The sequence below is a fragment of the Oncorhynchus kisutch genome, linkage group LG7, assembly GCF_002021735.2.
Source record: "Oncorhynchus kisutch isolate 150728-3 linkage group LG7, Okis_V2, whole genome shotgun sequence".
NCBI classification, from domain to species: Eukaryota; Metazoa; Chordata; class Actinopteri; order Salmoniformes; family Salmonidae; genus Oncorhynchus; species Oncorhynchus kisutch.
Window position 1 is genome coordinate 45,547,683 of NC_034180.2, and position 23,823 is coordinate 45,571,505.

The 23,823-nt window shown below is 41.9% G+C and overlaps 1 protein-coding gene across 3 annotated transcripts in view; it reads right to left on the reverse strand.

Moving 5' to 3' along the window:
- Window positions 1-8,740: 8,740 nt before the first annotated feature.
- stac (SH3 and cysteine rich domain) overlaps window positions 8,741-23,823 on the reverse strand; it is a 48,992-nt gene continuing 33,909 nt past the window's right edge. For all 3 annotated transcript variants that reach the window (XM_020488300.2, XM_020488299.2, XM_031829170.1), the window contains 6 exons: window positions 22,756-22,837; window positions 20,744-20,820; window positions 16,563-16,657; window positions 13,801-13,852; window positions 12,183-12,320; window positions 8,741-10,851 (listed from right to left, as the gene is read on the reverse strand). In XM_020488300.2, the coding sequence (XP_020343889.1) occupies window positions 10,753-10,851; window positions 12,183-12,320; window positions 13,801-13,852; window positions 16,563-16,657; window positions 20,744-20,820; window positions 22,756-22,837 (543 nt within the window). In that variant the 3' untranslated portion in view covers window positions 8,741-10,752. The remainder of the gene's footprint in view (window positions 10,852-12,182; window positions 12,321-13,800; window positions 13,853-16,562; window positions 16,658-20,743; window positions 20,821-22,755; window positions 22,838-23,823) is intronic.

Here is a 23,823-nt window from a genome sequence, read left to right on the forward strand (position 1 = left end):
AGCTACATATTCAACTTCCATCCTCTCAGTCCAGGGGCACAATGTATTAATTTATAGTTGGATCAGAATCACCTTTATAATCATTGGCCAGTACTGAGAATTAAGTAAAACCAGAAGTCCATCGGATCCATGGCTAATTTAGGAAAGGGCCCATTTTAGCTAGCCAGCTAGACACCGTAGGACAACACAACAAGAAGCACAACGAGTTTCTGTCAATAACATATGCTCTCTCGATGCGATTGGAGTGAAGCCAAATCCAAACTGTCTTCCCGCCATGCTTTTATTTTTGGTTTGCCAGGGCCATTCACAGTTTATTTTGGGTTTGCCAGGGCCATTCACAGTTGAGTTCACTCAGTTTAGCTCAACACTGGCTGTCCATAATTAAAACATAAATAAATATATCAAAAGAGGCCAAATACTCGCTCGGTAATTACTAGCCACATTTCACTGCTAGACAGGACACAACTCAATCCGCTGAGAAAACAAATGACTAGCTAATGTTACATGTAAATAGAGCCTCGATTGTGCACTGACTGCAGTGTGCAAATGCATGCTTGGAAAAACCTACCAGCTTCTAACATCCATAATAAATTCCAGTATGCACTTTCTCCTGTCGTTTTTTTACATTTTAATACACGTGTGTGCTGATCAACAGTGCCAAAGAACAACTTTACCATGTGTTTGATATTTTTCAATAACTCCAGTGCATGGTTCTAGAGGAGGGGGCTTATGTCCCCCCAAACCAGAATTATTTAAATGTATAGGATTTATAACTAGCTTTAGGCTAGAAAAAAGCTGTAAAAGGCACAAGAAAGACCCGGCTCTAGCGCACATGGGAATATCTTTGTTTAGTCTCTATGGCTGAGTTATACGACCTTCAAAAGCCAATGACGTAAAACTCTTACTTTGCTTTCAATGGGTATTGAGTCATATTTTACAATGTAAGACTGTCACAGCCAATTGAGTTCCACAGTATGAGTTATAATACCCATCAAACCTAGCGGTCAAACAGGGAAATGGTTCCAATCATTTTTCCACCATTAGTTTTTCACATAGGGGATTTTAGAAACACATAAAATAAGGTCTGTGTGTCGTGTAACCTTCCCCCGGCGTGATGTTTTGTTAACCGTGTAAATCTCTCTAGGAGAAGGTGACTTTTATCAACATTACTAGAAGACAAAACTGCTCAATCAATCAAGCCTGACGGTCTTGTAGGTATAAACGCAAAGCTTACATTCATTTAATAATGAAAATGCTTGAAAGGGTAGTGTAATAGGATCATGTTTTAGGATAATCCAATACTTTATCTTGAATGCAGTACAAATCACATTGTTGTGGGAGCACCTCCTCTAAGATCAGGAATTAGGCCGTTTGAGAAGGTTTGAATCGTAAGGAACCTGCCTACACATTATTTGAAATACAATAGACCAACATGGCTACTGTAATAGGTCAACACTGTGTGCTGGAAAACCTTGGTAGAGCATGAGTGTAGTTGGCATTGTGGTGCTGTAGAACCTTGGTAGAGCATGAGTGTAGTTGGCATTGTGGTGCTGTAGAACCTTGGTAGAGCATGAGTGTAGTTGGCATTGTGGTGCTGTAGAACCTTGGTAGAGCATGAGTGTAGTTGGCATTGTGGTGCTGTAGAACCTTGGTAGAGCATGAGTGTAGTTGGCATTGTGGTGCTGTAGAACCTTGGTAGAGCATGAGTGTAGTTGGCATTGTGGTGCTGTAGAACCTTGGTAGAGCGTGAGTGTAGTTGGCATTGTGGTGCTGTAGAACCTTGGTAGAGCATGAGTGTAGTTGGCATTGTGGTGCTCATGTGAATATCCTTTCTTTTTTGGCTTCAAACCAATGCCTGCTTCTCACTTAAAACAGAGTTTTTTTTTTAATCATCTTAGCGATAACAGCTACAACCCATGTGACAGACGTACCCAGGCACCCCTGGGTGTCATCCGTTTGTCTGCTTCTACAGAACTTCCCTTCCACCGCTCTGAGATCCGAAGCTTGTTAACGTCTATCAAGGTGACAGGTGGTCGCTTCCCCGACCTGCGGCAACAAAAAATACTTTTGCAGATGGGTAGTGAAGATGGTGAGGTTTGGGAGAATAATTGGCTGGGAGGAGACAGACCTTGTCCTGGCATGGGACTGGGACATGACGAGCATGTGTCTCCACTGGGTTGACAAGAATTGAGTAGTCTCTGCTAATAGTATGACTTCCTAAAATGTGCCCAACTGTTGAATGTACCAGCCAGGAGGTCAGTGCCAGTCGTCACAACGGGCACTCTCAGACAGCTCATTGACATGAAGACTGTGAAGTCAATAACATCAGCCGCCAATGTTCAATCAACCACTTAAACAGCTCTCTGGGGAACCTCAGTTAGGCTACATTATTTTGAAGGTCCAATGCCGCCATTTTAATCTCAATATCAAATAATTTCTGGGTAACAATTAAGTACCTTACGGTGATTGTTTTAAATTAAAAAGGAAAAAAAATTAACAAAAATAGCTTTGTAGCATTGACATACTACTCAAGCTAAAACTGTTATGACTGTCTGGGAATGGGGAAAACTGAAAACTAGCTGTTATTTGCACAGAGGGATGGAGCTCTTTCTTAATGGTCTGTTAACTAATTTTCCGCCTGGTGATTTAGGCAGGCGAAATGTCACGGTCATTGTATGGAGGAGACCAAAGCGCAGCGTGGTAAGTGCACATACTTATTTAATTTAAGAAAGAACACTGAACAAACTATCACAACAACAAACCGTGACGCTAATTTGCGTAGTGCAGACAGGCAACTTAACATAGAATCCCCACAAACTACCCAAGGAATATGGCTACCTAAATATGGTCCCCAATCAGAGACAATGATAAACAGCTGCCTCTGATTGAGAACCAATCCAGGCAACCATAGACATATAAACACCTAGACTTACAAAAACTGCTTCATCCCACCAAAACAGGCAGGAATATCAAAGAGCTCATACACGAAATGGACATTTTCATAATTTTCACAATTTCAGAGTATTAATTGCAACCTCAGTCTGGAAATATATATAAAAAATCATGTATTCGACTGCACGTTAATATAAAAAAGAAATGTCCTCTCACTGTCAACTGCGTTTATTTTCAGCAAACTTAAGTGAAAATATTTGTATGAACATAACAAGATTCAACAACTGAGACATAAACTGAACAAGTTCCACAGACATGTGACTAACAGAAATGGAATAATATGTCCCTGAACAAAGGGGGGTCAAAATCAAAAGTAACAGTCACTATCTGGTGTGGCCACCAGCATTAAGTACTGCAGTGCATCTCCTCCTCAACGACTGCACCAGATTTGCCAGTTCTTGCTGTGAGATGTTACCCCACTCTTCCACCAAGGCACCTGCAAGTTCCCGGACATTTCTGGGGGGAATGGCCCTTGCCCTCACCTTCCGATCCAACAGGTCCCAGACGTGTGCAATGGGATTGAGATCCGGGCTCTTCGCTGACCATGGCAGAACACTGACATTCCTGTCTTGCAGGAAATCACGCACAGAATGAGCAGTTTGGCTGGTGGCATTGTCATGCTGGAGGGTTATGTCAGGATTAGCCTGCAGGAAGGGTACCACATGAGGGGGGAGGATGTCTTCCCTGTAACGCACAATTTTGAGATTGCCTGCAATGACAACAAGCTCAGTCTTATGATCTTGTGACACACCGCCCCAGACCATGATGGACCCCCCACCTTCTAATCGATCCCGCTCCAGAGAGTACAGGCCTCGGTGTAACGCTCATTCCTTCGATGATGAATGCAAATCCGACCATCACCCCTGGTGAGACAAAACCGCGACTCGTCAGTGAAGAGCACCTTTTGCCAGTCCTGTCTGGTCCAGCGATGGTGGGTTTGTGCCCATAGGCGACGTTGTTGCCTGGTGAGGACCTTACAAAAGGCCTACAAGCCCTTAGTCCAACCTCTCTCAGCCTATTGAGGACAGCCTGAGCACTGATGGAGGGATTGTGTGTTCCTGGTGTAACTCGGGCAGATGTTGTTGCCATCCTGTACCTGTCCCGCAGGTGTGATGTTCGGATGTACTGATCCTGTGTAGGTGTTGTTACATGTGGTCTGCCACTGCGAGGACATTCAGCTGTCCGTCCTGTCTCCCTGTAGGGCTGTCTTAGGCATCTCACAGTACGGACATTGCAATTTATTGCCCTGGCCACATCTGCAGTCCTCATGCTTCCTTGCAGCATGCCTAAGGCACGTTCACGTTCACACAATTGTACATTCAATTTACAGTAAATGCTTTAGCTAGCTAGATTCTTTACATCCACTGTTTCACAAGATGACAGCCTGGTGTGCTGGTTTTCTCAGGAGTCCCTAAAACATTAAACAGCACGAATTACAATTTCATATTCATGTCATAACACTAGCTAGCTAGTCAGCTAACTTACTAAATAGCGATTTTCGTAAATTAACTTTATGACAAAAAAATATTCAGAATTGTGTCTCTACACTAACTAACATATTCCTCCTCTCAATTGTAATTTTTTTGCTTGACTCATTATGACGTTATAATTATTTACATTTGCTTCCACCGTGATGTTTTGTTAGCCCTCTTTGCTGAAGAAAATCACCAGCGAAGGATGGCTTGCGCCAAATTCTTCATTGGAACCACTCGATAGTACCCAAATGCATAGTGAGTAATCTACCTCCCCCTTGTGGTTGTCTGGAGCAATGAAGCCGTGTCGCTGGATACCTCTAAGTCCCGCGGTGTAAGCTCGCAACTTTTAAAGGAGGAACCACTGTATATACTGTACACTGTATCCTTCACTATCTATTGCATCTTAGCCGCTCTGTCACTGCTCATCCATATATTGTATACTTATATATTCTCCTCTCATTTACTTTACTATATTGTGTGTATTAGGTTTAGTTGTGGAATTTGTTAGATATTAGGTTTTGTTGTGGAATTGTTCGATATTACCTGTTAGATACTGCTGCACTGTCGGATCTAGAAGCATAAGCACTTAGCTACACTCACAATAACATCTGCTAACCATGTGTAAGTGCCAATAAAATTTGATTTGATTTGAGACGACCTTGTCTACCCATTATATGGGTCAGGGATGTATTAATAGTTGTGTATAAATCCTGGTAGAAATTAATACAATTATTGTTTAGACAAATTTGTGACACCTGGCTATATGCCTGTGAGGAGTCTGTAGTTCATTAAAGTCATTGAGAGAGTCTTGCTGTAATATCGATAGAAAAGCTATTTTGAAGAGGCATATACCTTTGGGGTTATAGTACTGACAAAACAAAGAGAATGGGTCCTATGCTCTATGTCTCAGTCCACCTGGCCATGCTGCTGTTCCAGTTTCAACTGACCTGAGCCCTAGGACCATGCCCCAGGACTACCTGACATGATGACTCCTTGCTGTCCCCAGTCTACCTGGCCATGCTGCTGCTCCAGTTTCAACTTCCACCTGACTGTGCTGCTGCTCTAGTTTCAACTGTTCTGCCTTATTATTATTCGACCATGCTGGTCATTTATGAACATTGAACATCTTGACCATCTTCTGTTATAATCTCCACCCGGCACAGCCAGAAGAGGACTGGCCACCCCACATAGCCTGGTTCCTCTCTAGGTTTCTTCCTAGGTATTGGCCTTTCTAGGGAGTTTTTCCTAGCCACCGTGCTTCTCCACCTGCATTGCTTGCTGTTTGGGGTTTTAGGCTGGGTTTCTGTACAGCACTTTGAGATATCAGCTGATGTACGAAGGGCTATATAAATAAATTTGATTTGATTTTGATTTGATTTGATGTCACTGAAGCAGCCTCTTTTCTTCTTACTTCCTTAGGCAATCTAACTGACCATCTGGATATAGTCCAGGCCTTCCTAGCCGAGGCGAAGCAATGAAGCCGCCGAGTGGATTTTGCTGTGTCATTAATCACAGCTCACTTGTCCTGCAGTTTCTCTTTTGTTATTCTGTCAATTACTCTTTTTTTTTCATGTTGACTACCCAAAGTGACAAACTGCCACTCTAGCCCATTTATAATGGCTTAAAGCTAGACTATTTTGTTTGGCACCTCTTTCTTCCCCATCCAACACACTCGCACGCACACACACCCACTCACTCCATTGCACCACAAAGAGTGTAGCTTGTGAGATGTGTGATATATGTCAAACGAACATCAGACCAAGTGCATGCAGTGTGAAATGACTGATGCTTACTCATCTATCTGAAACTGTTATACCGCTATTCCTATTACTGATATCAACCTGTTGCATACAACAAGCCATTTAGCACTTTTGTTCATTCTGCAACACCCTAAATGCTAAATGTTGCCAATGCAATACAGGCTAATGTCAGCACAATAACAACAGAGGGTGCTAGAGTGTTTGTGGCCTGTATCAGCACTGGTGTGGTGCACTGGCCTGTGTTATGACAAAGACAGAGAACAAGGGCACTTTAGAACGGTCGCTGCAATTTACTGTCTTGCTGGTAAGCAACTCCAGAGTAGATTTGTCTTTGTGTTGTAGGTTATTGTCCTGCTGAAATGTGATTCCTTCCTCAGTCCCTGGTGTAAAGCAGACGGAAGCAGGTTTTCTTCTAGGATTTTGCCTGTGCTTAGCTCCATCCCGTTTATTTTCATCCTGAAAAACTCCCCAGTCTTTACCAATGTCAAGCATACCCATACCATGATGCAGCCACCACCATGCTTGAAAATAAGGAGGCAGTTACTCAGTGATGTGTTGTATTTGCCACAAACGTAGGCATTTAGGCCAAAAAGTCTATTCCTTTTCTGTGTTTTGTATTCTTCTTCAGTGTTACTTTAGTGTTACCTTGTTGCATACATATGCATATTTTGGAATATTTTTATTCTGTATATTTCTATTCTTATTTTCACTCTGTCATTGGTGACATCCCTAAGCAGTTTCCTTCATGTCCTGCAGCTAATTTCAGAAGGACAACTGTATCTTGGATGTGTCTGGGTGGTTTATGACATCATCCACAGCATAATGATTAACTTGACCATGCTTAGATATATTAAATGTCTGATTTGTTAATGTTAACCATCTACCAACCACTGCCCTTCTTCACGACACTTTCGAAAAGCTCCCTAGTCTTTGTAGTTGAATTTATGCTTAAAATTCAGTACTTGACTGAGGGACCTTACAGATGTTTTATGTATGGGGAACAGAGGAAGGGGTAGTCATTAAAAAAGAATGTCAACCTCTTATTTCACACAGTGAGTCCATATAACTTATGTGATTTGTTAAGCCACATTTTACTTCTGAACTAATTAAGGCTTGCCTAAACAAAGGGGGTGAATATTAATGCGACTATATTTTACTTATTTAATTTTAATTAATTTGTAAATATGTGTATCATTTTATTTTCACTTTGACATTATGGAGTATTCTGTATAGATCAAAAACATGTTTTACTTTAACGCAACACCATGTGAAAAAGAGGGTGCAGACTTTCTATAGGCTCTGTACTTTACACCAAAGTGATTCAAAAACAAACTGTAACGTTGTTAATGCAATACAGGTTCATGTCAGGCCAATACCAACGGAGGGGTGCTAGAGTCTGGTGGTTGAGGCCTGTATCAGCCCTGGTGGACTAGCCTGTGTCATGACAAAGACAAACAGGGGAACAAGACAAGGGTGAGTATTTAAAACTGTCTCTGCCCCCTGCCAGGAGAATCTTTCAGCAGCCACTACACTTCTGAACAGCTGCCTAATGGGGCTAGTGAACCTAGGAGCCGCAGTAAAAACAAAATGACAGCTTGAAGATAATTAAAGTGGTACAGTTTAGCAAATTATGAGCCAATTAGCAACAGTTAATTAAGTAGTGGGTGGGAGAATCAAAGGCACGGCTGTCTGTGTAGGGCTTTATGAATAGTTTGTGACAGATGTGTAAAAAGACATGGAAAACTGTATCACTCAGTGACTTGGTGACTATATTGCGTTTTGATGCTACAGGATGTTGCAGTATAATCATGAGAACACAATGCACAATGCTGTCAGTAGAGGGTGTTCTTCTGCATAAAATATGTGATCAGTCTAGATGGCCACATGGCATGTAGTTGTTAACAGTTCTACCGTGTGAGCTATTCAACATTTTATTACCAGAGGTTTAAAAGGGAAATATATTTCCATTTTTATTGTGAAGGTAGAGCATCAGTATTTCCAGAAAATATCAACGTGATTCCCATATTATTTATATTTGTTATGAGGGAATGTGCATCCCTTTCTTTGTTCTCATGTGGAAAATGTGTATGGAGCTACAGAAGGGGAAGTAGGTGAGGATGAGGGGGGAAGCAGCCTCTTCATCACGGTAGATGGGTCCTCATAAGATATTTTCTCTGATAGGGCAGCAGGCCCCAGGTTAACCAAGGCTTGTCTTAGCTAGTATTATATTGGAGGTCATACTGGTGGATACCATTTTTATGTCGCTATGTCCAGCATGAAGGAAGTTAAAGGTAGTTTCACAAGAAAATGTTAACTAGCATTAGCACAATGACTGGAAGTCTATGGGTATCTGCGCCAAAGCTAGTTAGTATAGGCTCGCGAAACTACCTCTAACTTCCTTTATACTTCAATGTATAGTCAGCACAGGCATACATGACTGTGATGTTTTCTGTGTTCCGAGTATGAAGACAAAGCTATCTATCTCGAGTTAAGGACAGTGCTTTATATATTCTGTAAATAGTTTCCCCAAACGGTGATAATAAATTGATACAATTGATTTTTAAAAATTCTAATCAATTTATTTTTTATTCTGTGCATACAATCTATACAATACAGTGGTCTTTGACTATGGTTGCAAAATTTCAGGAACTTTCAATATATTCCCTGGTTTCCCAGAAATCCTAGTTGGAAGATTCCATATTTCCTGCTAATTGTCTTCTTATTCCCAAAATCCTCCAACTGGGATTTCGGGAAAACTAGGGAATTTATAGAAAGTTCACGGAGTTTCAGTGCAGCTTAGATGAATTTATAGAGAGACACATTTACTACCATACCTTTCCTTTGACAGTTCATAATAATATTTTAACAGAAAACAAATATACATGAGGATGATCAAGAAATCCTCAAAGAATATTGCTGTTCCTCAAGAGAAAGGAATTGAACAGGAGTGTGTCATAAAGAGTGACATTAAAGGGATAGTTACATCTCAACAAGCATGTCTTGATTCGATGAAAAATGGGTTTACATTGTTTAACGTGAATAGCCATATCTGAGTGACCATTTAGTGCAATTGGATCAAGCATACATGAATGTAAATCAAAGCTGAATTTCAAGTAGCTCATGCATTGAAGCTTCCCTGATCAAATATCTTGACAATAACAGGTGTAAAAAGCCATTTGTAAAAGAAAATAATGTATATAACTTGTTTTGGTGTATAGAATTTAATGTAATTGTGTTGAAATGTATATTAGATACCACACCAAGCCACTACAACAGGTATGCAGATTTGATGACATATATTCAAAAACAATTGATCTAACCACTTGTTAGAGCTTGCCCGCTTCCTAAATTCACATAATTTCTTATCAAATCCATTATCCTTTATAAAACACACCAAGAAACAATGTCATGATGAGTTACCCGAAGAGAATATTATCACCAGACTAAGTTGCAAATTAGGTATTCATTGTTTTGAAATATTCACAAAATCTGTTTGACAGGTTTGTAGTCCTTTTGTGGTGTCATTTTTTAAACGCAAATGTGGATGGGTAAGCAGCTAGACTAGGAACATCACTAGATTTGTGCAAAATATTTTTCTCCTTTGAACAATACTACCTCAGAAATCTTGATAAATTTCTGCTTCGTCTAATTCTTTTCGTTATTCCTCTCCAGTGACAAATCCAATGTATGGAATTTTTTGTATCACAGAGGGACGGATTCTTGGGAGAATGGGTCTGTAGTTGTGAGCTTGAGGCTATCAAGACTCAGTAGAGCCATCATACGAGCATAGAAGAAAAGGGACTTATCTTCTATGCTTTTGATTAATATGCTGTTTGTAACCTCAACTGCTTGCATCAAAGTTAGCGTAAGTGAATAAAATATGATTTGATTATTTCAGAACAGAATCTTCAGCTATAGAGAACAAGTGCTTGAACATTTGGGCTTTAGGTTAAACAAGTGGTTTAGCTGCAGCTGATGCTAAATAAGCAAGAATGTATGGATAAAGAAAGTTGCTGAAAGTAGCTTTCCTTGCTCTCTCTCTGTCTCAGTAGTAGACACACGAGTACATTCAGTATATTCATGCATGATCCGTCACCTGCATTCTCCACTGGGACATCCCAAAAAGAACAAACAATTCTCAGCTGTTCACCTAAAAATCAAACAAAATCGGAATAAAAATCTAACCAAATCCAGAGATGCAATCACCCCACTCTCCCTCCCTGTGACCACAAATTCAGGTTATCTGATCCGTCGCAACATTTTCCCCTTCAGGCTAAAAGGGAAAGAGGAAGGTTGGCTCTGACTCTGACAAAGCTATTCCCTTAATGGCAACAGAAATATTTTGGATCCACAGCTCAGAGGATTTCCTCCATGGTTTCAGGCGGCCATTTTGTGGGAAGAATGGTCCTCTCCCTCACGCCTGAGGTTGGCATCTAATCAGTGCAACTGTCAGAGCCATCCCTGCGCATCATGGGAGTGTGCCACTGTGCCTCTCCTCCCTCCTCTCTCTCCTTCTCTTCCTCTCGTTATCGCTCTCCAGCACTCTCTATTTCTCTCTCTCGCTCTCAGATGTTTTCCAGGACATCACAGGGCACATAGCCTCTCTTCTTTCCACTGGCCACTCGGATGAAGCCACTGTGTTCATCCTCACCGCTTACACAAATCTGATGAAACAGTGAATAATGATCTTGTGATTTAGTTGCTTTTTGTACAAACAAAACACATTTTAACACATTCAATTCACAATGCACAGTGGCCCTAAAGGGCGAAGTAGCTTTAGGGTCACTGTAAGAAATATTTAATTCTCCCACCAAACAACAATGACACCTGTCTGTATTTGCCTGATAGTCTTTGATACAGCTGTAGAGGGGTAGTTTGAATAGTCTTTGATACAGCTGTAGAGGGGTAGTTTGAATAGTATTTGATACAGCTGTAGAGGGGTAGTTTGAATAGTCTTTGATACAGCTGCAGAGGGGTAGTTTGAATAGTATTTTATACAGCTGTAGAGGGGTAGTTTGAATAGTTTTGTATACAGCTGCAGAGGGGTAGTTTGAATAGTTTTGTATACAGCTGCAGAGGGTAGTTTGAATAGTCTTTGATACAGCTGCAAAAGGTAGTCTGAATAGTCTTTGATACAGCTGTAGAGGGGTAGTGTGAATGGCTGTGTGACTGGAAACAGCGGATGTTGCTACTCATTGGGGATGGAGGCAGAGCTATGAGGTCACTGAGTCATCTTCAAAGTGTTAGGAATGGATGCATCTCCATTGGGGGTTACTAGCATGAACTCTCCTCTGAATCCTAAAATGGCCATGCAAAGCATTGTGGGAAAAGGATTTGAGACGGCATTTGCCGTGCCAAAATGGTAATGCAATGGAAACTGCTGAGAGGGGGGGGGACTACCAATTGGCCAGCTCAGGTCCCTCCTTTGAAGTGAATGTCCCGGGAGAGAGTCTTTGGACTGAGTGCCCAGGACTCCCATTGCCTATGGGAATTGGTGAGCATATGAACTGTATCTGATTTCCATTTGTATCTGGGGCTTAAACATGAACTGCAGCAAGTAAAGTTGTACATGGAAACATTTAAGGGACTAACTATACAATTCTTTAACAACTGATAATAACAATCATGTTTTCTTGTATATTAGTTCAATTGGGGATAATTGGGTACTTTTTTGTCACAAAATAGTTTGACATAATTATGGTATGATTTAAAATAATGCTGTTATGGAATTTCGGATTTTATTGGAGACGTACAGATAGAGGATGACAGGAAAGATAGCGAGAGATAGAAAGAGATAGCAAGATGGAAAGATAAAAGAGCTAGAGATCGCAAGATAGAGAGACAGAAAGATAGAGAGAGGTTGTCTCAAAAGGCAGCAGGCCAGATTCAAACCTATGACGACACCGCAAACATGCGTGCCGAAGGCTGGGCATTACCACACAACCAGACAGGCCACAATTATCATTGTATTGCGGGTAACAGTGAGATCACATACCTGGCCCTCCTTCAGAGTGATCTGGCCTTGCTCCTTACAGCCGATAAACGTCCGGTGACACCTGAACACTCTGTCTCCGGTCTTCACCTGGTGAGCAAAGGCTGCTGGGAAGAAACCGATCCTGTCCTCGATCATGCCCTAGATCCATCACCCAGAAGAAACATTATACACCATCACAGCTCCTGGTCTTACTAACATGGCAGCAGACTGGTGCAGACCCAGCGCCAGAAAGAATCCGTTGGACCGGCCTTTGATTTCCATAGGGGGGGGCAATGTTTTTCCACAGGACCTCCTATGTGTGCATCCGCTTGAGCGTTCACAATGGGTTAATGGGTCTAATAGTAAAGCACATAGGCAGCTGGTGAGCTTCAAGTTTGGGGAAACTTACAATTTATCCTACCACTTCTACTGATCTGCTTGGCAGTCATGATCATTTTTATACGCGTGATTTCATGGAACAGTTTCATTTCAATAATAACGTTTTAGGTTTTTTTCAAAATTATTGTCATGTGGTTAATCATAAAAATCTGAAGTAAAATGATAAACATCTAAAAGTTCAAATTTAACTATGGCGAGAGCACCAACCTCATATGGACACATTGATACACTGTGATCCATTGGCGGCTAAAGAAATGACAGCATAGAACTCAGAGACAGCCTATAGGCCAATGCAGCAGTAGGCCTATAACTTCCATCGTCAACTAAGTAAAATACATAGGCGTAAAGCCGACAAATACAAACAGTAGAAAATATCCTGATGAAAATTCTGGTTCTTTCAATCACATTCATCTCTCTGCCTCCCTTTCTATGTCTTGACATGAGCTATTGCTAGTGAAGTGCAACTTTGTATCAAATCATCACTTGGTCCAGCCTGAAGCTGTAGCTGTAGCTAGTGAACTTGCAACATTGTATCAACTAGTCTATTCCGGGCCCATGTGAGTTTCTTGCGCCAGTGAGCTCAGGACAGAAATATGTTTGTTTTTTAATGATGTTTCCACTGGATATATGGGATCATGATATTTAGCTCTTTCACACCAAGGCTTGGTGATTATCGAGGCCGGGAGTGTTGGATAGATTTTTCACATACTGAGGAATTATCATTCACAATGGATGTAAAAAAATAAACTGACTTCATTGACTTGTGTGAGGTGAAGAAAAAAATGACTGAGAGGCTCAGCTTATTAGTGGTGTATGTGGTGAGTTAAAACAATCAGAAATCAGACATTGCCAAATGGGCTCTTTCCTACAAATGCATTCTGGAGAGAGATGCACCATATTCTCCACACAAACCTCCCCTTCTTCTTGATACAACATTTTAAATTATAGTAAAAACACATGCCATGCTATTTTGGTACAGACAGCATCAGCTACATGGTCTACACATACTGAGACAAAGGGGCGCTGCTTCATTCGCTTGGATGCTTTAACTGAGATTGATGAGTCTGTCTGTTGGCGCGTGTCTCTGTCAAATAAATGATCAAAGAGGAGGTAGGGTAGGGTAAGGAGGTAGAGTAGGATGGGCCATGCCCCCTAAGGCCCCCCCATAATGCCGGCCCTGGACTGGTGTAGTGTAGTGGTTTAAATGTCAGTACTAGCTGTCTTCCACTTAAATACATACCTTCCACCAGTCATCATTGGAGTCGTCTGCCAGTAGGATTCTGTCTCCGGGTCTAAATTAGAAATAAATTGTGTATTAAAAGAAAATCAACGTCTCTGATGCTGTAAATTAGATTTAATCTGACTATAAGAAAGAAAAATCTGAAATAATGTTTCAATTATGACTCGTTGATTCCTAGAGTCATAATATCTCTTTAAAAAATATCCTGTCTATTGAGACAGGTCTGTGAGAGGAAAAACACTGTGGTTTTAGTTTGAACATGTTAAAAATGGTCATCTATTGAGATCTTTCGATTATAAAAAAAAAGATGGAAGTTTTGGTTTATTAAATATATTGCCAATCGGAATATGTTTGGAAACATGCTTTTATGGTTTCATCACCATCATCATGGGGGCGACAGGTAGCCTAGTGGCTAGAGTGTTAGACTAGTAACCAGAAGGTAGCCTAGTGGCTAGAGTGTTAGACTAGTAACCGGAAGGTAGCCTAGTGGCTAGAGTGTTGGACTAGTAACCGGAAGGTAGCCTAGTGGCTAGAGTGTTAGACTAGTAACCGGAAGGTAGCCTAGTGGCTAGAGTGTTAGACTAGTAACCAGAAGGTAGCCTAGTGGCTAGAGTGTTGGACTAGTAACCGGAAGGTAGCCTAGTGGCTAGAGTGTTGGACTAGTGACCGGAAGGTAGCCTAGTGGCTAGAGTGTTGGACTAGTAACCGGAAGGCTGCACGATCGAATCCCCGAGCTGACAAGGTAAAAATCTGTCGTTCTGCCCCCGAACAAGGCAGTTAACCCAATGTTCCACGGCCGTCATTGAAAATAAGAATTTATTCTTAACTGACTTGCCTAGTATAATAAAAAATATACTAAAATCATCATGTTGCAGTAGGCTAATAACAAATTATACAGAAGAAAGTTATCACAAGACAGGTGTCACAACATGTAATGTAAAAAGAGAGTGAAATTTCTCCACCTTTTGATGAGGGTGCCTTTAAAGTCCACAGTACAATGTGATTTATTGTGTCTGTCTGAAGTGTTGATTAGGGTCTGTAATGGGATCCTGAGACCTTGATCCTGTCTAGCTTGTCTTTCATAGGAGAAGATTTAAAACAACACATTGAAGCAGCACCCAACTGTACAGCAGCTATTTGTGGGTTGGGAGTCATGCTGTGATGTGGGTGTGAATGAATTTCAAATGAAGTAGGGGATGATTGAAATCTTTCTGGGGAGCAAGGAGGAAGATCTCAGATGATTGGAGCGTCTGAGAGGAGACAGTGTAGACATTATACACGCCAGATCCAAGGACTGGATTACTAAGGGAACAATGGAGTAAAATGGATACTTAGGGTCAAGGGCTGTTGAGAGAGAAACTCTTATGTCTTAAGGGCCCATAGCAAAATTACATAAAGAAAACGGTGCCCTATATGTTAATATTTACGTAGTCCAGACAATTCTCACTGGGCACAGACGTCAATTCAACATCTATTCCACGTTGGTTCAACGTAATTTAATTGAAATGACATGGAAACAACCAGTGTGTGCCCTGTGGGTTGCCAGCTTTCCACAGGTTCCAGAAAATATCACAAAGACGTTGATATTTGTCTCATTAAGCAATGAGGCCCGAGTGGGTGTGGTTTATGGCCAATATACCACGGCTAAGGGCTGGTCTTTAGCACAACGCAATGCGGAGTGACTGGATAGAGCCCTTAGCTGTGGTAAAGTATATTGGCCATATACCAAAAACCTCAGAGGTGCCTTATTTCTATTCTTATTTCTATTATAAACTGGTTACCAAATAGAGCAATTAAAAATACATGTTTTGTCATACCCGTGGTATACGGTCTGATATATCACGGCTGTCAGCAAATCAGCATTCAGGGCACGAACCACAGTTTATGATAAGCAATAAACCATCAGGTATTGTCTTTCTATCTCATCATATTGTAATTGTGTCAAATCACAACCATATTTATGTAACAACATCTTTATAAGCTAATGAATCGGGTCAAATCATAACCATATTCATGTGTCGATATCTTTATAATCAAATGAATGAATGTGGGTTTATGCCTGCCTCGTGATTAAGAGATAGTCTTATGGTCGTTAAACTGAGCAAAGTACAAGCAGAAGACCACACACAAATCACAGACAATTTAATTGTCATGCATAACAAAACAGACAGTGTTTATTCATGTTGTATTAGAGAATAGCACTGGCAAAGACCAGATATCTATTGAGCAGTGACTACAGCATGCATTCAGTGACGTCTGCCTGCTTATCGAGGTAAACACAGTGTGTTCTACATTCAAGAGAAACCTAAGGTAATTGTTAACGTCGTGGTTTTAACAAAGAAAATGCAGGAAATGTCCAGGCAAGGCCAAGGCCCATCAGAAATCAATCAAACACCCTGTTCTGACAGTGAGCTAGTAGGAGCTTCTGGCCCTTGTAGATAAGAGAGTTTAAACTAAGCAGTCCCATAAATCAGTCACACCATTTATGACACTGTTTTTGTAAGTATTACAAAAGTGAGACAACGGTAATGTGTGACTGACTGGCCATTGGTGCCTGCTACCAGGTTCATGGACAGCTTCAGTGTGTGTAGATTTGTGCGTGTAGATATGTGTGTAGATTTGTGTGTGTAGATGTGTGGGTCGACTGAAGCTTATTTCCATTACAATTTGCCACCACAATTGGGGGCCAGTCACAAAATAATATCAACTTGGAGAGAAAAGGGGAATGTGTGTGTGTGTTTGTGTTTGTGTATACCACTGACCTCATCTCCAGGTCTTCACTCTCCTGGGGAGTGAATGTAAACAAAGCAACATAGGTGTTGAGCTGAAGTGTGTCCTTCTGCAGCCATTTCCTCTCCTGCAAGGCATAACACACACACACACACGCATACAGACACACACACAGACACACACACACACACGCATACAGACACACACACACGCATACAGACACACACACAGACACACACACACACACACGCATACAGACACACACACACACGCATACAGACACACACACACGCATACAGACACACACACACACACGCATACAGACACACACACAGACACACACACACAAACAGCAGCTGTCAGCACGATCCACAAAACAGAGTATAGACGTGCAAAAAACTACTACAGGTTTGTTGTTATACCCTAATCAAATCACAGAGGAAATGCATTACTTCATTCATTCCTTTAGATTTTTCCTAGAATAGAATGAGCTCTTGTTCCAATGAAAAAAAGAGAGAATTGCTGAAGTCGTTCTGCCACCTGCTACTGTAAAGTTTCCACAACATTATATACATGTGTGGGAGGAAGCATCCTCTTGTTGAGTTGATCTGTTTTCATAAGCTCCCAGGAAATGAAAAGACAATAATAGCAGGGGCGGAGAGGATGTTGTTAGAGACGTGCTAACACAATTATCGCAGACACATTCAGTAACCGTATTTTTACGCACCTTTACGCACTTTCTGCTTTTGTCACAATTAGTCGCAATGTCACAATGACCCAGAATGCCAGGCGGTGTCTGAGAAAGGCCCATAAAATTGCCAAAGACTCCAGCCACCCGAGACATGGACTGTTCTCCATGCTCCAGTCTGGCAGACGGTACCGGTGCATCAAGGCTCAGACCAACAGACGACTAAACAGCTTCTATCCCCTGGCCATAAGACTGTTAAATGGCTAATAACTACTGCTCACCCTCACACCTACGCTGCTGCTGAAATGATTATTGATTTGATTTATTACTACCACTATGCTGCTGTTCACTGATTATTGATTGCCATTAGTACCTATCTATTTTAGTCTGTTACTTGTCACTGTTACTCCTGTTTACATGTATACTGAGCGTACAAAACATTAGGAACACTTGCTCTTTCCATGGCATAGACTGGCCAGGTGAATCCAGGGGAAAGCTATGATTCTTTATTGATGTCACCATTAATCCACTTCAATCAGTGTAGATGATGAGGATGAGACAGGTTAAAGAGGATTTTTAAGCCTTGAGACAATTGAGACATGGATTGTGTATGTGTGCTGCTGGCCCTGGGTGAACCGTTCTGCTGGCCCTGGGTGAAATGTACTGCTGACCCTGGGTGAAATGTTCTGCTGGCCCTGGGTGAGATGTTCTGCTGGCCCTGGGTGAGATGTTCTGCTGGCCCTGGGTGAAATGTACTGCTGGCCCTGGGTGAAATGTACTGCTGGCCCTGGGTGAAATGTACTGCTGGCCCTGGGTGAAATGTACTGCTGGTCCTGGGTGTAATGTACTGCTGGCCCTGGGTAAAATGTACTGCTGGCCCTGGGTGAAATGTTCTGCTGGCCCTGGGTGAAATGTACTGCTGGTCCTGGGTGTAATGTTCTGCTGGCCCTGAGTGAAATGTTCTGCTGGCCCTGGGTGAAATGTACTGCTGGTCCTGAGTGAAATGTTCTGCTGGCCCTGGGTGAAATGTACTGCTGGTCCTGAGTGAAATGTTATGCTGGCCCTGAGTGAAATGTACTGCTGGTCCTGAGTGAAATGTTCTGCTGGCCCTGAGTGAAAATGCGGTAAGGCACAACAGAAACTTTAGGGGATCATTATGGCAGACTAACAGCTCTCTGGGGACATTTCCTCCGCCCTGGGTGGTTATATTTGTCTGTATGGTGGCCATTACATTGGAAAATGTCAAAACAATGATAACTGCAGTAGGGCCAATGAGACAGAGTGAAGAGTTAAACGAGCAGCAAAAAAACCTCTAAGTTCACAAATGAGTGTAAGAAAACAATGTACAAGCCATTTGATTACTTCTCAATCATTCAAGACATGGGGATGTAAGATGTCCAGGGAACAGGTGTTGGTTAAGACAAGGGGACGTAAGATGTCAAGGGAACAGGTGTTGGTTGGTTTGGAATATAGGACAAGAAATGGGCTGTACAATTGAATAGGCCAGCTAGTAATTTGTGTCTCTCATTTCAGATAGGACAAGAGGCAACACGGGACAATCTGCTCCTGCAGCGTGGTTCATTCCTCTGCTCATTATCCTGTAGAGCCTGTGTCTGTGTGTCCTTGTGTTTGGGTGCCAGGCTGCTTTTAAAGACCTGCCTTCAGACGAACAAACGACATCCTCCCAGCCGTGCTAAGCTTGCCAGATAAGAGTGGTGGAAAATACCACTTTACATGTTTCAGCGAGCTGGCCAGGAGAGATCGCATAGTGTGTGTGTGTGTGTGTGTGTGTGTGTGTGTGTGTGTGTGTGTGTGTGTGTGTGTGTGTGTGTGTGTGTGTGTGTGTGTGTGTGTGTGTGTGTGTGTGTGTGTGTGTGTGTGTGTGTGTGTGTGTGTGTGTGTGTGTACATTCACTTGTATATCTTTGTGTTTCTCTGTATTTTTTGTGTTTTTGGTCATTTCCAAAGTTGACATTAAGGATAAAAATGTCAAATTAATGATAGAGGCTGGCTAGAAATATTACAAATATGAAACATGTTCTGGGAACATGAATACGGCATTTCTTATACATGTATTTTTTTCTTTCTACCACTGTAGAAGCCAGAGAGAGGGCAAAATAAATCTGTCTGGGGTTTGCTAATCAATATTACACTACAGGGAACAGAATGGAGTTTGCACTAGTTTTGTAATGTGTCAGGCTGCGCGCAGAAAATAAATATTGCACAGACCGGAGCTGGAGATATAAACATCAGGGTAAAAGCCTATTCATATCTGTGTGTGTCAGTGGCCGAGGCAAGGGTATAATTTGTCTGTAAGGGAGATGTGTTTTTCTCCTAACTCCTGGGAAAGTAAGTAGTGATGGGAGTCTGGCCAATAGTAAGTAGCATGCTGATGGACACCCACACAGCCAGAACTGGCTCAGGATCAGGTCTCAGGCTGAAGGCACAGAGTAGAGTACAGCCCACCAGCACACACAGCACAGACACAGTTAGCAGAAGCTTTCAATAGAATACTGTACAATATCTCAGGACATCCTTTAGTCCAGAGCTACGATTTGCTCAGGGCCAACAGACAACAAAAGCTAATGTCTCATGTCAGTTCTCTTCCTCTCCATAGACTAATTGTGACATGTTGAAATCTAAGTTTAGAAGCTAGTTAATTATAGGATTTTCACACTGCTCCTCTTTTGGGTAGGTTCAAGCCCTACCCATTATAGACAATGCATATTTCAAATTGGGATGACACCAACCTTACTAAGCCCAGAGCTCATTTGTCTCCAGAGCAGTTTGTGCTATCCTTAGACTTTATGTCAATGTGTTGGTCCGTAGGACAAATGGGCAATAGACTAAGGATAGCCGTGGGTTAAGAGACATTCTAGAGGGACATTTCTGCAGCACACACAAACAATAAGAGCTGAGAAAATAATCAGTCACTGGGCTCCACTGAAGAACAATAACTTTGTATTTTCCATTTCCAGATCAGAGGTTATTATGATTTATCATGAACAGTTCTTGCAGTGTTTACTTCTACCTGGGTTCTATGTGCCAGCAGTCTTTCTCAATGCATTTGTGTTTCGTCATGAAAGAGCGCATCGCCCAAGACAACGGAACTGTACTGTAGATGAGGCAGGCGCCTCGCAAGAGACATTATTTGTGATCTCATTAAACAGTATTAAAATGATGTTGGTGTGTTCTACTCTGTTCCACCTGTGTAAGACAAGACAGGCTGGCTGTTTCTCACACCCTCAGCTGTCATACGGTACCCTTTTCTCTCTCTACTGACCCTGTTGTCTCAACAGGGGCGTCCTGGATGAGTTCAACACACAATTACACGATTTCTAATTTAAAAAAGATCTGTATCTCCCTTAGCATTCCACTGATATGCTTGGACGGGAATTAAATTACTAACACTAATGTAATTCACAGTAGGAACAAGTCTGTGTGGAAGTTGAACTTTTCTCTCCGCTGCCCTCCGCGGAGTTACAGGAAATCTGGTTACTATACTGTAAGTGTTTGTGTTCCTTACCGGTGAATCATCAGGTTTCCTCTCAGCTACGTGGCAATAGGGAATGGGCTCCGTCCCATTCTCAAGTGATGTGAACACTGGAAAATGTCAAAACATTCAGTAAATCACCCCAAATCAACGACAAATACTTCAATTATCAAAGACAACACTAAAGCTATCAACACTTTGGCAATCATAGAAAAGACAGCGAAGCTTGGATGAATCTCGATAGCAGTGGGATTTCATCTACTGAATGTCCTGGAATAAACCTAAGTATTTATTTTTACAGTACAAGCTGTGATAGAAAAGCTATTTCATAAACAAATACATCATTTCAGAAAGCAATAGAGTATTCAGATGGGATTACTAATGGGACAGATTCCCATGCTGGAATCTGTCCCATATTTTCCTCTTCTTAGTGAGCACTGTCCAGATATTCAAGTAGCATTGGGGAGTAATTACAGTCTCTACATGTGGCAAGTAGAGAGGAACACAGAAGAAGGTTACCCTTCCCCAATCCTCAGGGGTCAGATTATATTCTTTTTGTGGAGCTTCTAAAGGCATTTTGAATCATGTGAGGTCTACTTCAACCCGTGTCCCTTCTACAACTTCATTGTCCTGGGTGAATGCTACTGCATGCAAAAGGTCAGGGCAATAGGCGTATTACTCTTCCTCCTTGAGATCTTACACTAAGTACAGTAAATAGAACTGAGAATCCAATGCATTCAGTCAGAATCCATTACATTCAGTCAGAATCCATTACATTCAGTCAGAATCCATTACATTCAGTGAGCATCCATTACATTCAGTGAGCATCCATTACATTGTCGGCATCCATTACATTCAGTGAGTATCCATTACATTCAGTGAGCATCCATTATATTCAGTGAGCATCCATTACATTCAGTGAGCATCCATTACATTCAGTGAGCATCCATTACATTCAGTCGGCATCCATTACATTCCGTAAGCATCCATTACATTCAGTGAGCATCCATTACATTCAGTCAATATCCATTACATTCAGTGAGTATCCATTACATTCAGTGAATATCCATGACATTCAGTGAGTATCCATTATATTCAGTGAATATCCATTACATTCAGTGAGTATCCATTACATTCCATGAGCATCCATTACATTCAGTGAATCAACTGGAATTTAGATCAAGGATCTGGCATATAAGGTTATAGACATACCATTGAGCAGTCAGTAATGTTTCATTTATAAAGTCTATGCATAACAGAAGTGCATTTCCCAGTGTCACTGATTGGTGCCTCAGTCACTGATGGCTGTCTCTTAGTCACTGATGGCTTTGTGGCTGATGGCTGCCTCTTAGTGGCTGATGGCTGCCTCTTAGTGACTGATGGCTGCCTCTTAGTGACTGATGGCTGCCTCTTAGTGACTGATGGCTGCCTCTTAGTGACTGATGGCCGCCTCTTAGTGACTGATGGCTGCCTCTTAGTGACTGATGGCTGCCTCTTAGTGACTGATGGCTGCCTCTTAGTGACTGATGGCTGCCTCTTAGTGACTGATGGCTGCCTCTTAGTGACTGAAGGCTGCCTCTTAGTGACTGATGGCTGCCTCTTAGTGACTGATGGCTGCCTCTTAGTGACTGATGGCTGCCTCTTAGTGACTGATGGCTGCCTCTTAGTGACTGATGGCTGCCTCTTAGTGACTGATGGCTGCCTCTTAGTGACTGATGGCTGCCTCTTAGTGACTGATGGCCGCCTCTTAGTGACTGATGGCTGCCTCTTAGTGACTGATGGCTGCCTCTTAGTGACTGATGGCTGCCTCTTAGTGACTGATGGCTGCCTCTTAGTGACTGATGGCTGCCTCTTAGTGACTGAAGGCTGCCTCTTAGTGACTGATGGCTGCCTCTTAGTGACTGATGGCTGCCTCTTAGTGACTGATGGCTGCCTCTTAGTGACTGATGGCTGCCTCTTAGTGACTGATGGCTGCCTCTTAGTGACTGATGGCTGCCTCTTAGTGACTGATGGCTGCCTCTTGGTACACCTTGTACAGTACTCACCATTATCACTGTGCTTCCTGGTGAGTTCATGTTGACTGCTGTGAGCGTCGTCCTCCTCTGGAACCTGGGCTAAATCACTGGTCTGTGGGAGCAGATAGAGAGCATTACATCTAACTGACAGATTGTTGCCAGTCATTCAGATCCTACAGTAGCTAGATACCTAGACCACACACACATTTCTGATCTTTAAAGTGATGCAGCAGAGTTTTTGTAGTAGCTAGTAGTTTTGAAATAGCACTCACGAGGCAAAATGAGTCATCCATATCATGATCATCCATATCTTATGATATGTTACGTCCTTATTTTTTATTTTCCCCCTGGAGGTTGTATGATATGTTACAAATTCCAATTTGTACTTTTTCCTGCAATGCGTACCATATGACACATTTGTAAGTGCAAGTGTAAGTTATTAAGATCCTGTTAAATCTCTTTAATGTTTGTGACACATTTCCTAGAAATCGTAGAGGGTGGTCTAGATTTAGGACCAACAAAAAAGCTTTGATGTTATCTTGAATTTACAAACGCTGCTCAACGGAGCACAAAAACATTGACTGATATTATGACTGGGCAACAGTTGAAGGAATCATAACAACATATGAACCCACCAAAGCAGTACTGCAGATCTTCTAAATCGGTGCCAATTATCATTGTAACCTATGCGAAACGTGTACAATGTGTATGACAAGTTTAACATGCAATTTATGTATTATGTTGAGTGTAGAATATACCGTGTCTATTTTGTATGCAGCACTACTGTGTGTCTAAGACTATTTTCCCCTCGGGGACATTAAAGTTCATCCTATCTTATCCTTACCAGGGATGTACTGGTAAACAAACTAGGTGGGTGAACTGAGTTTACCCTCTGCTATCACTGATGCTAACCATTGTCCTAGTTTTTAAGCGCCAGGTACTTCAGCTTAAAAATAGCATCTGTAGTTGGCAGGACTTCCCTGGTAGTTTTAAGACATCATTTCCAGGACTGATTCAAGCTGCAGATACAGGTTACATTAGATTTACACAGATAAGCTCCAGAGAGGAGAAGAGAAGAGAGGTGCTCCCTTTTTCTTT